This window comes from Carassius auratus, unplaced genomic scaffold, assembly GCF_003368295.1.
Source record: "Carassius auratus strain Wakin unplaced genomic scaffold, ASM336829v1 scaf_tig00035347, whole genome shotgun sequence".
NCBI lineage: Eukaryota > Metazoa > Chordata > Actinopteri > Cypriniformes > Cyprinidae > Carassius > Carassius auratus.
Window position 1 is genome coordinate 165,194 of NW_020526221.1, and position 15,600 is coordinate 180,793.

The window sequence follows — 15,600 nt, forward strand, 5'->3', positions numbered from 1 at the left end:
TAAACATCTCTTTAAAGGACAAATTTGCTGATTGCTATCCAGCTTTGCATTGTTACAGTGTCTGTATTATATGTAAATTAATAATGTGTACTCTTCCTCCATGTTACTTGCACCCAGATATCCCAGTTAATTAGTCAGTCATTGTCTTTAATTAATAGTTAATTAATAGTCATTGATCTGTAGTTGTTGTCATTTTGCATCATCTGGCAGACTTCAGACAGTTCTAGCGATTTTGTTAAAACTACAGATTTAACTTCATCATTTTTGTGATCCTGCCCATGGACAGTGGATTAAAAAAATCATTATATATATATATATATATATATATATATATATATATATATATATATATATAATAATTACAGCTATATAATAATAACATGGTACAGTGTGGTATAACTTTTGTATCACTTTGTAGTACTTGTGTATATACTATGCCACTTTGTTGATTAAACATGGTATTAAGTACATGTCCAAAAACCATGGAGGTACCCTTGCACTTTCTGAGTAGAAAAATCCCATTAGAATTAGTCAACTGTTAGAGTCAGTGAAGAACAGAAATAAACACCAAACCTCGCTTTAGGAGATAGTCAAGATTAAATAAGCATAAATTATCATTCAGAAAAGTGAAAGGCTTTGGGAATGAATTCTTTAGTTGTCATCCTTGGTGCCATTGATTGGCTCGATCTGAGGTGCCTCAGGTCGATACACAGGAGTAGCAGGACCTCCATCTTCTGGGACCTCAGATGTTTCTATCATGCTCCTGCGTGTTCTTCTAAAGCTCCCCCCTGCACTACGCCTTAATGGACTGCTGAAAGATGAGTCACTGCCACGCCTGAGGAACATACAAAGAGTTAAGAAACCGCACATCTCCAAACGTACCACATGCAAAATTATGTCTCTCAATGTATGTTACTGTAGAATGCAAAAAAGGAGGATGCCAATGAATGGGATTTCAGTTTCACATACATTACAGAAAGGGGTTACTGCAGAACAACCTGAGTTTGTTCCTGAGTGAAGACACTTCTCGGATCAGGGCGTCATTGGCCTCGGTGGCCTCGTTCAGCTCTTTTTGAAGTTTACGACGGGCAGCAGTGGCACGCTGAGACTCCTCGTCACTTTCTTCAACCTGCAACTTAAGCTGTCTTGCTCGCAGATTTGCTTTTTCAGCCTACAACAAGGATAACATCAGTCAGATGTCAAAGTTATGAGAAAACATGGAACCTCAAAAACTGAATAAGAATACTTCATACCTGATCCTTAAATTGCTCAGTATGTTTTCGTTCATCCTCTATCTGAATCATCAGTTCCTTTAGTTTCTTGTCTTTCTGACGCATGGCCTTGGCAATAGCTTGTCTCTCCCTGTTACAAAAAAAAATGACTAGTAGGAATCCCTTTGTCTTTACTGCCAAATCCATCTTAACACTGATGATCTTACCTGCTCTCATGGTCCACTTGGTCCTCCATTTGTTGTAACTTGGTCTCTAGTGCAGCTGCAGAGGCCCGTTGCTTGGACTTGACCTGTCCCTCCATCTCCAGCAGCTTGGCCCTCAGTTCTTTGTTCTGCCTCTCCATTTGCTGCCAGCCACTCTCCATCCTCTGAGCATTGGAGCGTTCGACATGAAGCTCACTGGTCAGCTGATCCACCTAGTTATAGATGAAAATGATCTGCATTATCACCTCGAAAGAACACCTTACAGCATACAAGTGGATGAACGGCACATGAACCCAATCACCTCCTGCACGCTTCTCCGCAGTCTGTCATTGAGCGTCTCCGTGTTTGCCTGTTCCTCGTCAAGTTCCTCTTCCAGCTGTTGAATTTTGGCTTCCAGGCGACGCCTCTCATCAGACATGCCAGATCTTTCAGTGGACAGTCATTGCATTTTAAATTGTAGTTTCAAAGTAATTTTATTTTTTCTAATATCTTTGTAAATATCAATTCCCAACATACTTTCCAAATGAGCCACTTGCCATCTCCCCTGCTATGTCATCTCTCTCTCGCTCAGCCTGTTTGCGGGCTCTCTCTGCTGTCGCCAGTTCCTACGAAGAAATTGACAACTGTATGGCAAGATATTTAAGCCTATTGCATTCAGCCATTAGTATCATGTATACCTCCTGTAGGTGTAAGATTTCTGCCTCCATGGCTCTGGCCTTTCTCTCAGAATCTCTAGCTTCGGAAAGAACCTCCTTCTGGGATGCTCTCGCATCTTCCAGCTCCCTCTGGGAATCTTTCATCTGCATCTGTCATGGTAAAACAATAAAACATAGATGAAGTTTGATAAAAGCATGGGAAACTCCAAAAGAATTGAAAGGTTTAACCCTCTGACCTGAGTCTTGCGGAGCTGTTTAATGGCCTCATCCCTCGCCCTACTGATTGCATCAATTTGGTCTTCAAGGTCCTGCAAATCCCCCTCAAGTTTCTTCTTGGCAGCTGCCAATGAAGTTCTCATTTTCTGCTCATCTTCTAGCTCAGTCTCAAGCTCACGTACCTGTGTGCCAAGTGGGAAAATATAACAAAATAATAACTTTTTCCCCCCAACTGCTGACTGGAGGAGTGTAAGGAGTCTACAAGAAGTGTCATGCAGTTCAGGAAGACCTACAAAATTAGATATCGCTTACCCTTTGAGCAACATAAACAAAATCAAAGAAATCAATTTTCACCTGCTTGAGCAGTTGTTTCCTCTTCTCTTCATTTTGCTCCTCTCTGACCTGCAGGTCTCTTTGAAACTGGACTTTGAGGGCCTGCATATTGACTTCCAGATGGAGTTTAGAGTCCTCTGCAGTCTGTAATTCATCCTCAAGTTCCTCCATTTGAATTGCCATCTCTTCCACTCGAGCCTCCAATCCACGTTTTGCCTTCTCCAGCTCATGGACCTTTGGTAGTTTTTATACGCAACATTTAGTAATCTAATTTCAGACAACTGTGGGTCTAAGTTGACTATGGACTAATGTCCAAGATTCATGCTACTGTAAAAAACAACTTACATTTCTGCCCACGTCGTCCTTTGAACTGATCAGATCTTCCATCTCCGTGCGAAGTGTCTTATTGAGTTTCTCTAACTCTCGTAAAGAACCCTGGGATTCTTCAAGTGTTCGGGTGAGGGCCAAACATTTGGTCTCTTTCTCCCGCGCCTCTGCCTCTGCGCAGTCACGCTCCTGAGCATACTTGCTGGAGATGGTCTTCTCATCAGCAAGCATCTTAATGAGATAAAAAGATATCACCTAATAGCAGTATTTGTACTGACGAAATTAGGATAGCTGAAATTAGCTGAAGCATAGAAATGCAACCTGGTCAAATTTCCGTTGTTTCTTCTCCAGATTTGAAACCAGCTGTCTCTGGTTGTCTAGGTCCATCAGCACATCCTCTAACTCTTGCTGAAGATGATTCTTGGTCTTCTCTAGCTTGTCATAGGCTGCAGCTTTCTCCTCAAGCTCTCCAATTGTGGCTTCCAGATCCCTCTGTAGACGTCTCTTGCTTTCTTCAAGCATTTGGAAATTGCTGGAGTACTCATCCAGCTTCTTCTTTGCATCTGACAACTAAAGTAGAAGCAAACTTATTGGAAATGAAATTTGCCTTATTTGTACATTTTTTTGATTATCATATACTGAGATGCTTAATGGAATTTTTAGGGTGTTCTTAGCAAATGCGAGTGACTTGCCTGTGTGGTAAGGCTGGAGGCCTGTCTCTCCACATTCCTTCGGGCTTCTGCCTCTTCTTCTATTTGTTCCAGCAGACTATTTCGTTCATCTTCCATTTGACGTAGCCGAGTGGAAAAATTAAGTTTTTGACGGGTCTCCTCAGCAAGTAACTCCTAAATAGGCAAACATGCAAAACATCAAGAGCCAAATGGTTCTCAAAATCATAATTCTGACACAATTATTATTTTTTTTAAACCGGGTTATAAATCCTAAAATATGGAGGCACGGCCGCAGCCAGGCTTTGAAAATTAGTGAGGTCCAAGGGGTTACTAAAATATTCTAAAATTCGAATCCGCCTTTTGGCGAAATTTTTTCTCCATTTTCAAATTTCAAATCACATCAGAAAATCATTTCTTTTCAATGAAAATTAAGTAAATAATCAAAAAGTGTAGGGAAGGCTTTATTGTCCCAATAAGGTGGCATCCATTAAATTAGACACAATAAATTATTATTGCATACTGTTTTATAATGTAGTACAATACTGAGGTGCAGATAATTGCCACTATTTGCAGTAGGTAGTATAAATAGCAGAAAATCCTGCTATTTTAACATAGTATAAATATAATCTATAGATATTTGCACTTCATGTAAATAGCCGCGGACTTTTTTTTATTACTGCCAGACTAATGCCGGCGATGCAAGGTTGCCAGATGTTGCTATTAAAATAAACAAAGCCTCGCGATCTCGCTCACAACTCTGAAGACTCGTTTACTTCGGAAGCGTTTCGCAGTGATCATTTTCATACCACGGACGCTAAACATTCTGAATTATACATGCAGACATTCATATGAGGAGTTTTACAGCAAATCAGTCAATCAGAGAACAACATTTATTTTCGAACATGAAAAATTTATCGAGGTCCGGACCTCGGTGACCTCATAGCTGGCTACGGCCAGAGGTACCTACATGTACAAAGACCCATTTATTCAGTAAAAAAATAAACTAATAATAATAATAATAAAAATAAAAAATAAAACTTCCATTTGTGTAAAATATTATTTGTATATAATTAGATTTTATCAAAAAAAAAAAAAATCACAATTTAATCACAATTAAATTTTTCTTTTTTTCCCTTGAACTTTTCTAATGACTCCAGTTTGAAAACCCCTACTTTAGATTATACAGTACCTGTGTATCCTGGAGCTGCGAGTTGAGACTAGCAAAATCTTTACTCAGCTTGATGTTCTTGCTCTCTGCTTCATTGAGGATGCTATTCACATTGTTATACTCCATCTGAAAGTTTATACAAAAGACATCCATAAATCAGTTTTTTTTCCAGAACCTCTGCATTATATCTAATAATAATAATTTATTAATGTTAATTCCGAGCACGTCTAAATGTAAAACTCACAGTCAGTTTAGCCACTGCATCTCCAAGCTCTTCTCTCTTCTTTTCGCTCTCACTGAAGCGAGTCTGAAGGTCAGCAAGCTGGGTCTCCACCTTTTTCTTCTTCTGTTCCACATCTTGCTTGGCATTACTCAGTGAGCGAAGGTCTCCATTCATGTCTACAACCTCCTTCTCCAAGGCCTGTTTCGCCTTCTCCAGATTGGCCTTGGCCTGTGTTTCAGGTTCAGTTTAGGAATTTGACATTTATTTCATCTGAATCATCTTACGAGACTAAAAGTACTGAAGTATCTATTTGAATGATTGATGTTGTTGTAGCACTGTCATTTTTTTGTTATATGCCAATGTTAAGTAGTTTTCTTACCCGTTTGGTTTGCTCTAGCTGTTCACCAAGTTCATTTACAGACTGAGCATGTTTTTGTTTTATCTCATTCACTTGAGCCTCATGGCTTCGGCCTTCATCTTCTATCAGCTTCTTCAGCATTGCCACCTCCTGTTCTCTCTTAGCCCTGTCCAAAAAAAGAGGTTAAGACTTATATCTACTCTACCGTGTTCCACGTAAATGGTAAAAAGTAATAAATGACTATTTGAAAGCTACACATTTAAATAATCACCGTAGCTCTTGTTGTGCTGCTGTGGTGTCTAGTGAGTCCTCCAGTTCAGTCCTCAGAGCCGACAGCTCTTCTTCCAGCTCCTTTCTGGCTTTTTCTGATTTTCTGCAAGTCTGCCGCTCAGCGTCAAGCTCATCTTGAAGCTCTGAGACTAGCCCATCCATTTCCTGTATCTTTTTCAGAGCATTGCTCTTCTGAGCGGATTCTTTCTCTATGCTGGTTAATATACAGATGATCTGGTTACGATTTACAATGAGCAGTGAAGCAATGTCTTTGAACAGTCATGTGAGTAACAATGTACCATGCCTGAAGCTCCTGAATCTCCACTTCACTTCTGGCTTGTTGTGTCTTGAGTTCTGTTATCTGGGTCTGTGTGTCCTTTAGTTGTTCCTGTACATCATTATATTCAGTTTCCAGTTTACGTTTAGCTTTCTCGACATCCTGCCGACTTTTCTCTTCCTTTTTCATTCGAACTGCACAGACACACAGAAATGGCAAATGCTTCACGGTATTTACTTGAGGTGTTTACTTATTATTGATCTATCAATTAATTTGTTTAGGATTCAAATTATTTTCAACTACAGACAATTCCATACTATAAAACCCGAAAGTCACAATGAAAAAACCTTCAAGATCTGAAATCATAGATTCATGTTTAGCCTTCAGTTTAGTCAAGTTTTTCGATTTCTCTTCCTCTTCAGCAAGGTTGGAGCAAAAGTCAGCTAGCCGCTCCTCTAACTGTTGCTTCTCCTAAAACACACACAGAAGCAGCAGCCATATTACTCAGAACTGATATTCATTTTTCACAAAAAGTATTATGATGATCCAGATCAAAATACAGCCTGATGAAACCTTCTACAAACCTTCTGCAACTTGCAGTTTTGATCTTCCACCATGAAAAGATCTTCCTCAAGTTTCTTAATCTTCCCATCTGCAGTCCCACTTTCCAGTTGAAGCTTCTGTCTGGCATTTTCTTCTTCTACTAAATGTTTCTCTAAATCCTGCACAAAACGATAGATGAGTACAGTTTTCTTATTTACTCTTTCCATTTTCTTTTCCAAATCGTATGCTTTGACAAAAATGAGACTGAGAGAAAAAATTACAATTAGCAAATTAAAGTCTCATTTATTGTTCCACTTAGTCTGTGATAACTGATCACCTTGAGTTGTTGTTGTAGATTCGCCTTCTCTTGCTGAAAGACCTGGCTTCGCTCCTCCTCCTCCTCGAGTCGAGCCTCCATCTCATGCAGCACTTCCTCCAGCTCTTGCTTCTTGGCCTCCAGCCGTATCCTCACCTCCTCAGACTCTGCATACAGCTCTGCCTCCTCCTGTAGTTTGGCTTGTAGCTGGTTTCTCTCCTCTAACACCTGCACTCCAGCCAGTGTGGATGTATTGATAGTGAATCAGTATAAATGAATGCACCACTGTAGTAGAGTTTGGATCACATATGGTTCTGCCCTTGTACCTGGTTGTGTTTCTGTGTAATCTCCTTAAGTTCAGCTTCAGACTTCTGGGCAATTTCTTTGGCTTGCTGAAGCTCCTCCTCCTTTTGATTCATCTCCTCTTCTTGACGAGTCACCTGAAGCAGGGGTTTTACCTAAACAGAAACATAAATTGACCACAAAATGACCACACTCGTATCTAAATTTACATGGATTCTGTCATGACCACTCTTAGGGTGTTTGGCATGGTAATGCACACGACAATGTGAATGTGAAGAACCAAGACTTGTTACTTCCAAAACATCCACAACATGCTGCTGTGAGCATGAAAGAAATGCTGATGCTGCACGTATTACATATGAAATAACCCCTATATAGCATACAAGAAATTATCCTGTAGCAGATCTATACAGGTGGAGCTGGGGAAGGTGGAGGGTTTCTGAAGCGCGCTGCAACTGTTGTGTATTTGAATGTTGAGCAGCAAGCTCTTTGGCTGCTGATACAAAAAGACCAATCAGCTGCACCTTGTGATGATGTCTTCTTTATATCAGCTTGAGGTCGACCTATCAGACTGTGCCGTCTAAAGTTTAATGCCAGAACTCTGAATTTGTGTTTAGGACTTACTTTAGTGAAAAGTCTCCACCACTGCCAGTTCTTAAGTGTCAGATAAACAGCGCAGTTCCTCTGAATCACTTTCATGGCTGTCAGCTGCTTCTGTTTTTTGCTGAATGCCCTGTAAATTTCAAGTTTTTTGGATTTACTTTTTCAAAAAGGTTTACTTTTTGTCTTTACTTTTGTCTACAATGAAACTAAAATGACAGCAATACGCTTCAATGGTAGATGGTATACAGTATATTTGCATTTATTTAAAAAGAACTCACTTTCTGCTAAGAAAGCCACGGGCCTGGGCCTGGAAGGCAATTATGATATCAGTTAGTTTCAGGTCACGTTCTTCCTCCAGCTGTGCCAACACTCCTGTGCGGAAAAATATCTTGCTCAGACCAATCCGGTACAGGTTGGGGTCCAAGTCTAGATGTTTGATCTGATGGTTAAAAGCAGGGAGGAATTGTCATCAATGAATGAAAAATAAAAATAGCACTTTCAGTAAAGTGTAAGTAAATTTTTTTTTTACACACAAACACACACACACACACACACACACACACATATATACATATATAAAGTATATTTTGCTCAACTCGCCATAAGTGTACAGGCTTGTTTTCCATCCATGAATCCTTTAGGAATAGACCCAGCAGCAAGGATCTCATAGCTTGGAAATAATCAGAGATTGCAATCAGTATTCTGGCCAATTAGAAGCATGCAAATCTACAAACTCAGTATTTGAATTGATGAAGTAGGTGTTTCAGAAATGACTCACCGCTGGCGGAACTCGTGAAAGACGATGCGATTGGGGAAGCCCTGGCGACAGATGCGGATTCCTTCCAGTACACCATTACAGCGCAGCTGCTCAAGAACCAGCTGGGCAGCTATCTTGCCAGACTAAGGATAAAATTGTACTACTGCTTTCACTAAAGTTTCATTTTTTTTAATTGTATGCATACTTTTGGGGTATGCTTAAATCTCATATAACACAGATCAGGTGAAACCTGCTTTTGTCTTCCTTTTGGAAAAGGCATCTTAGATATACCACTAAATACAGATATGAATCACTATATTTAGATATTTGCTGAGGCATACCCTTTTTTCATGGTTGGGAATGATGCACCGTACAAAGTTTGGTTGAGTGTTATGGAGAGTCGTCATGAGCTTGCCAAGAGACTCTTTGTACAGCTGTCCTACGGTGCGGAACATGCCTTTCTTGGACTTGGAAGCAGTAGGAGCTGCGCTTTCAGACTTAGCCATTTTAGCCATGGTTTCCAAACCCACCACACGGTCCGCTGTGGGAACACAGGGTTTTCTTTCAAAATTCATTTTAGACCAGTTGCGTTTAAAATAAAGAATTTGAGAAATATAAAAGCTTTCTTTATAGAGAACACATAACTTATCTTTCTGCTCAGACGCAAGTAAACCCTGTTATTTATCCTAATAAAAACTAACCATCTTTCCAGATGTCCTGAACAAAAGCACTGGAAGAGTTACACAGCAGGGCTGTGACATTGTCATTGAGTGGGTCCATGTTTTTAGTCAACCAAGATGTGGCATTATAATCCACCTAAATCAAATGAAAATATTTTTATTTTAGGAATCATATTTTTTTTCTCATAATGATCTCATTTTATGAACTTTGCTTTACAACTGCTCAACTTTTAATCAGTAAACTTAGTGCATTTTTATTGAATAAGTGTAATAATATTTTTAAAATATATATTTTCTGACACCAGACTTTTGAATACCTTGCCAGCATAGTGTTGCACAGTGAAGAAAGTCTTCTCCTTTAAATTCTTAGGTTTAGAGAATTTGCAGTGGCTTGAGTGAGTGTTTGTGAGTTTTTCGACAAAGGAAACATCCGTTGCCTTTGGAAACCAGCACTCCTCATCTAGCAGAGCTAGGATACCTGGAGGATTGTTCTGAAATGGAAAACCAAGAGAAATGTCACGACTGAGTGACTTTTAAAGATAATCAAAATGATCATTACACTTAATATGTACGAATGGCATTGTTTAACTGACCGGTCTCTCAATGAGCTCAATGCAGGGTTGGAGGTCCAGACCAAAGTCAATAAAGTTCCACTCGATGCCTTCCTTCTTGTACTCCTCCTGCTCCAGGATGAACATAGTGTGATTGAAGAGCTGTTGCAGTTTCTCATTGGTGTAGTTGATGCACAGCTGCTCAAATGAGTTATCCTGTGAGAAAGGCAAAAAAGGAAAGCTTTGAGTTTGAAAGTTCAGATTTGGATTTTAGAATCCGTTAATGAAGACTTTCGGACTCACCTCAAAAATCTCAAACCCAGCAATGTCTAAGATGCCCAGAAAAGAGGCTCCCTGACGCTTTGTCTTATCTAGAGCCTTGTTGACACGTGCCAAGATCCAGCGAAACAGACGATCATACATAGCCTTGGCCAAGGCTTCAACTGCAAAGTCAGCCTAATAAATAGACATAATATATTATGTAAATTGATACATACATTAGTCAACATTTGAAATGGATCAAATCCTTACATCACAGTTTTTGTTGTCTAAAACCAAAACAATACCCTTTCTTGTCTTATGAGAACATTCATGTACTTTTGTGGATCAACCACTTCAAATGTTGACTACTGTATCTGCTGAAATCTTACAAATAATACATTATAGCTGTATGGCATAGTGTGGTAATGCACCTGTTCTTTGGTCTGTGCCTTCTGTACCAGCTCTCGGCCTACTTTGATGCGAGGAGTGAGAATAGCTTTGGTGAAGTCAGTCACATTAATCCCCTGCAGATGGCACACTTTCTGCGCAGCTGGTGGATGCATTTACCACAACATATGAGCATTCTGGATTAGTCAGGATAGTTCAGGATAAGAGCAACATTACAGATGAAGCCCTCTGGACTGATTGTTTACCTGTGTTATCTGGCATGCTGGCCTGTTCCTGGTTTTTCTCTGCTTTGAACTCAATGTTCCCCAGTTGAAGCACAGTTGAACATAATTTAAACATGCCTAAAAGTAACCCAACACTTCATGTAAAACAGAATGAATAGATAGGATATTAAATGATACGACTAGTTATTGTTTTGTTATATACCAATTCTTTCCTCCTCGTTGAAGCCCAGGACCTCCATGGCTTCCAGAGTCTCTTCAAACATCTCATCATCTTGCTGGTTTTGTACCTGCACATGCCCAGCCACCAGGAAACGGTAGTTACCAAAGTCCTCTAGCAAGAGCTCGTCTGTGGAAGAGAATGACTGCTAGTGGTACGTCTGAAATGATGTCTAAAACAGTCTACTAAAACTAATAAACTGACTAAATGAGCTGATTTGTATTTGTGAATGTAATTACATAAGACTCAATACAAAGCTGGTGTAATAAAAATCCCCGGCCCTTACCCACCTCGCATTTTGTCTTTGGCTCCAGCCACCATGTAGTAGAAGATGTGGAAGGATCTCTCGATTTTGGCCTGTCGGATACACCGAGACTTCTCCAGAAGGTCTGTGTTCATTAAGTCATTAAGGTGAAAATGCATGTGCTTGACTTTATGATGTACAATAACTCTAAATATTTTTTTTGGAAATGATTCATCTAACTGATCTGGACATCAAACTGTTCAGATTCAGAGGAAAGATTTATTAGGATACAGGTTTCAATGTTTGCTCCAACGATGTAGCCAGTGTTGTCAAAGTTGATTTTAATAAATTTACCCTGAGAAGGAAAAACAGCAAAAGTTTTGACACTAATGTTGATGATAATTTGATGAAAAGTTGATGGTTAACTCACGAATCTTGAGGAATTATCATTTTTGATGGTCTTTGCATTGCCAAATGCCTCCAGAATAGGATTGGCCTGCAGGAGCTGCTTCTCTAGCTCACCCTAAACAAACGGACAACACAAATGTTACTCATTGTGATTCAAATAAAAACTCTTCTAGTGTACTTTACATATTATAGTTTAGTATATATTAAGGTAAAACACCATTCAGGTTTTAACCATTCACAATTATTGACATCCAAAATATAACAATAACAATAAATAATAGCAATAAGCTTAGGTACTCACAAATGCTAACTGGGGTCCTTTTTGTTGCTAAATAGGGGTAAATAATGAATTGAGTTAAAAATTGAAAAGTTGTGTATTTGATGTCCAGTGATTATTTGATTTCAGATCTGTATATTCTGTGAATTTGTGCAAAAAAATAAATCAACAGTAATCAATTCAAAAGTTCATGAACAGCCTTCCAAAATCACAAAGCACATGCAGAAGCATATCTGTATGGACACAATTGTAAATGACCCACAATGCACTGCACCTTGCATGCAATATTTAAATATATCTTGTTAAGTGCTGACGCGTTTTTATTACATCATAAAGACATGACTATTATTCTAATAAAATGATACACTGTTATCAAAACCTTACTGTAATAAGGGCATGCAAAAATTGTTATTATAACAGATACTGTGTGAAATGTTAATCAGTATAATGATAAAAACAGTATGATGATAAAAACTGGAACTCACAGATCCAGCATCTTTCTTCCCTTTGTGTGATGATGCCACAACTGCAAGGTACTGGATTACTTTCTTGGTGTTTTCTGTTTTTCCTGCACCTGACTCACCACTATTAAACACACATTAAAGAATGCTGCCACATGTCACATAATCATTTGCATAATCATTTACATGTCAGGCTGCTTAGCAAATTTGATGATATTGTGCATATAAATGGCCCATGTGATATTTGACCAGTCAAACTCAAGCTCTTGTTATTCTTGCAAATTTATCTGCTGATTATATCTTTACTGAATAGTGCCTCACAGACACAGTGGATACTTCTCTCCTGAGTCAATCTTGGGTTACTATTAAAGTATTTTTTAAGAGTATATGGAGCAAACAATACGTAGGGCATTTAGAACTCACGTGCAGAGAATAGACTGGTCTTCACGCTCTGTGGAGAAAGAAACAGAAACATTTGAACCCAGCACAAGGACAGGACAAGAAATGCATGAATTGTCACAGTTAAGAACCGGAACGAGATTAACAAGGGTCCCGGCTGTCTAAACACAAACTCCACTATTGTTCAGTGGAGATCCCTACCTCCAAAATCTTACATATTCTAAATTGAGTACAGGGTGAGATTAACTTCAGTTCATCCTTCCAAAAATAGCTGTAAAAAATTCAGTGAGAAAGGGAAAGGTCCCTTGTATGGCCATTTTGATGCCTTTAATCCACAGCTTGTAAAAACACACACACTCTCCAATACACAGCTGGCTCTGCTGGACTGAACAACTATGAATAATCTTCATTTTTACAGTTTCCTTATTCGATATTATTACTGAAAGAATTACGTTAGGGAAGAAAGACACTGTCTTTTCTAGTTTCTATAACAACTACAGTAAGCCTGTGAATCGACTAATAGTTTTTATAAGGTGAGTTCACCTTGCAGCATGTTCCTATAGGCATTATCAGTGACGGCATAGATGTGGGGAGGAACCTCATGACGCTTCTTCCCCTTGTACATCTCAATGATCTTCTCAGAGTAGATGGGCAAGAACTTATAGGGATTCACCACCACACAGAAGAGGCCTGAGTAAGTCTGGATTGGAATAAATATTAAATAAATATTCAAAATGTATTATGCAATATTAGACATTTGACACATATTGGTACAAATATGCTTAATTTTTTCCACACTATAAGGCGTTTTCAACTTTTTAGATGCAAAGACTCCCGGAAATGAAGTAACCCTAATTCTAAAGTATAAATGCATATATTTTAAATAAAATGAGTGTACTTCATAATATTTAAGGTATAAAGACTCACACACTACCATTCAAAAGTTTTGGGTCAGTAAGTTTTCTTTTTTAATAAATAAATTTATTTATTTTTATTTTTAAGAAATGAATACTTTCGGGAAGCAAGGATACTTTGATTTGATCAGAAATCACTGTAAACACATTTACATTGTTACAAAACGTCTATTTCAAATAAATGCTGTTCTTCTGAACTTTTTACTCATCAAAAAATCCTAAAAAAAAGTATCAGTTTACATAAAAAAAAGGAAGTAGCAACTGTATAGACATTAATTATAAAAAGAAATTGAAGTGTGTGTACCCTGTGTTAAAAAAAAACCCCTATGACCAAGCAATGATCATAAATAAAGACTTTCATAGTAAGATGACGTTTGAGTGAACTTACATAAATGAGACCTGAGAAATACCTCTCCCTGAGGTTGTGCAGCACTGAGGCCTCATTCAGACAGGTCAGTGCAGCCATGTCTTCAACCTTGTTGAACTTGGGTGGGTTCATTTTCTGGATTTCATCTTTGCTGACGGTCACCTTCTGGCCGTTGTCGAGCTCAACCACCACCTCATTCCCCGTCTCTTCTTTGATGCTGGCTGACTGGAAACCTTCCCTTTCTGAAGGTATCCACACCATCTTTTTGGTTGTCCAATCGGCCTGGGCCACCCCGCTGTTTTTGAAGTCATTGTCAAGGAAAAGGAACTTGCTGCTGTCTTCGTTTTCTGGTTGCTTGGTCATCTTGAAGTGTTTCTGTGAGTTATTCTATGATGTAATAAGAAATGTGTTTTATCATCTGTATGTATTAGCTTTTTTGACACTATCGATGGATGTGCAAACATGTAGCCTTATTTTATATTCTAATCAGGCAAACCACAGCCATATCTTTGCCATTCACAGGCCACTTATTCTCTACAGCTGTAAACCAGTTGAAAGGTGATAATAAAGTCCTCATGATCATTCCTTATATGGAGTGTGTCCAGTAAAAGCTTTCTCATACACCACTGACATACTGGTGCCAATTTATATCACCTGTTTTGTGTTTAAGTACTGGATTTGCATGACAAATTTCCAGGACATTTTACAGTCAGCATGTCCTTAGAAAATATTTTTACGGTTAAATATACAGATACAGATACTTATGATCTCTGCAATATTTCAATAACCCTGCAGTGCATAAACAGGTAATTCAAAACATTTCAAGAGATTCTACCAATATGGCAAATGTGAGGATACTAGACCATTATCATTTTATAAAAATAATAAATATTAATAACAAATCAATTATACTACCATTAAATGAAACTACAGTTAACCAAGAATTTTTATTTTTTTGAAGATACAGTAATATAACTTAATGCACTTTATAAAATATAATATATTTAATTAAAGTTTTAATAACAATTATAATGTATACACAATATATATATACCAAAGCATAAATCTATTACTTACATGCTACGGCAACCTCTTCTTTTTGCAGTGTCTGTGTATGCTTAGAGCAGTATCCAAAAATGAGTGCCTAGGATGATCTTTATTAATTTTAAGCCTTAATTTATAGACAGACTTGGTTTGGTGGGAGGAGCAAGTCATTTGGACCATCCTACAGCTAAAAATTCATCAGAATATAGCCTACAGCCTATGCAAATGATGAGGCTTTTCTACTGAAAGACAGTTTTGTAAAGATCATTAAACACTAAATGACTATCAGTAGCCTATCTGTCAAAGTGGCTTGACTGAAGTCAATATTTATTACTTCTGTTTAACCTGGCCAGTATGCCTGATACCTGGTAACCAATTAATAATAAGTCAGCTATAAACTTTGGTAAAAAGTCATCAAGCTCAGGCTGATGCTCATTATACAAGCTCATTATGATTTAATTTCCTGTTTGTTTGTTTTTTACAAGCAGTTTGACACAGATCTATAATGGCAAGCCATTTTAATGTTTAATCCTTAAGATTTTACTATTTCTATTTTCTTTCTAGTAGTACTTTTGACCCTATTGTCTATTCATTTATTAGTACTTGTATCTAATAGGTTCAAAATATCTTTGGTCTAAAGGTTACTAGCAACTAGAAAATATTTTCTTTTAAATTAGTAAAGTGTAAAT

At 38.1% G+C, this 15,600-nt stretch overlaps 1 protein-coding gene across 1 annotated transcript; it reads right to left on the bottom strand.

The window, feature by feature from the left end:
• Positions 1-421: 421 nt before the first annotated feature.
• On the bottom strand, positions 422-15,021 carry myh11b (myosin, heavy chain 11b, smooth muscle). Its single transcript, XM_026253842.1, has 42 exons — positions 14,945-15,021; positions 13,889-14,254; positions 13,130-13,286; positions 12,611-12,638; positions 12,212-12,311; positions 11,751-11,777; positions 11,472-11,564; positions 11,333-11,396; positions 11,088-11,186; positions 10,783-10,926; positions 10,602-10,697; positions 10,380-10,498; positions 9,991-10,143; positions 9,730-9,903; positions 9,454-9,627; positions 9,158-9,272; positions 8,798-8,997; positions 8,478-8,599; positions 8,300-8,369; positions 7,978-8,138; positions 7,721-7,829; positions 7,120-7,251; positions 6,815-7,021; positions 6,519-6,656; positions 6,282-6,405; positions 5,957-6,128; positions 5,659-5,871; positions 5,409-5,553; positions 5,051-5,257; positions 4,828-4,932; positions 3,660-3,812; positions 3,289-3,537; positions 2,986-3,198; positions 2,662-2,874; positions 2,328-2,489; positions 2,113-2,241; positions 1,952-2,040; positions 1,737-1,860; positions 1,439-1,647; positions 1,254-1,362; positions 999-1,171; positions 422-835 (listed from the first exon to the last, which is right to left on the bottom strand). Exons 2-42 carry the CDS (start codon positions 14,228-14,230, stop codon positions 652-654), a joined length of 5,997 nt encoding a protein of 1,998 aa, XP_026109627.1. The 5' UTR covers positions 14,231-14,254; positions 14,945-15,021; the 3' UTR covers positions 422-651.
• Between the last annotated feature and the right edge of the window lie 579 nt (positions 15,022-15,600).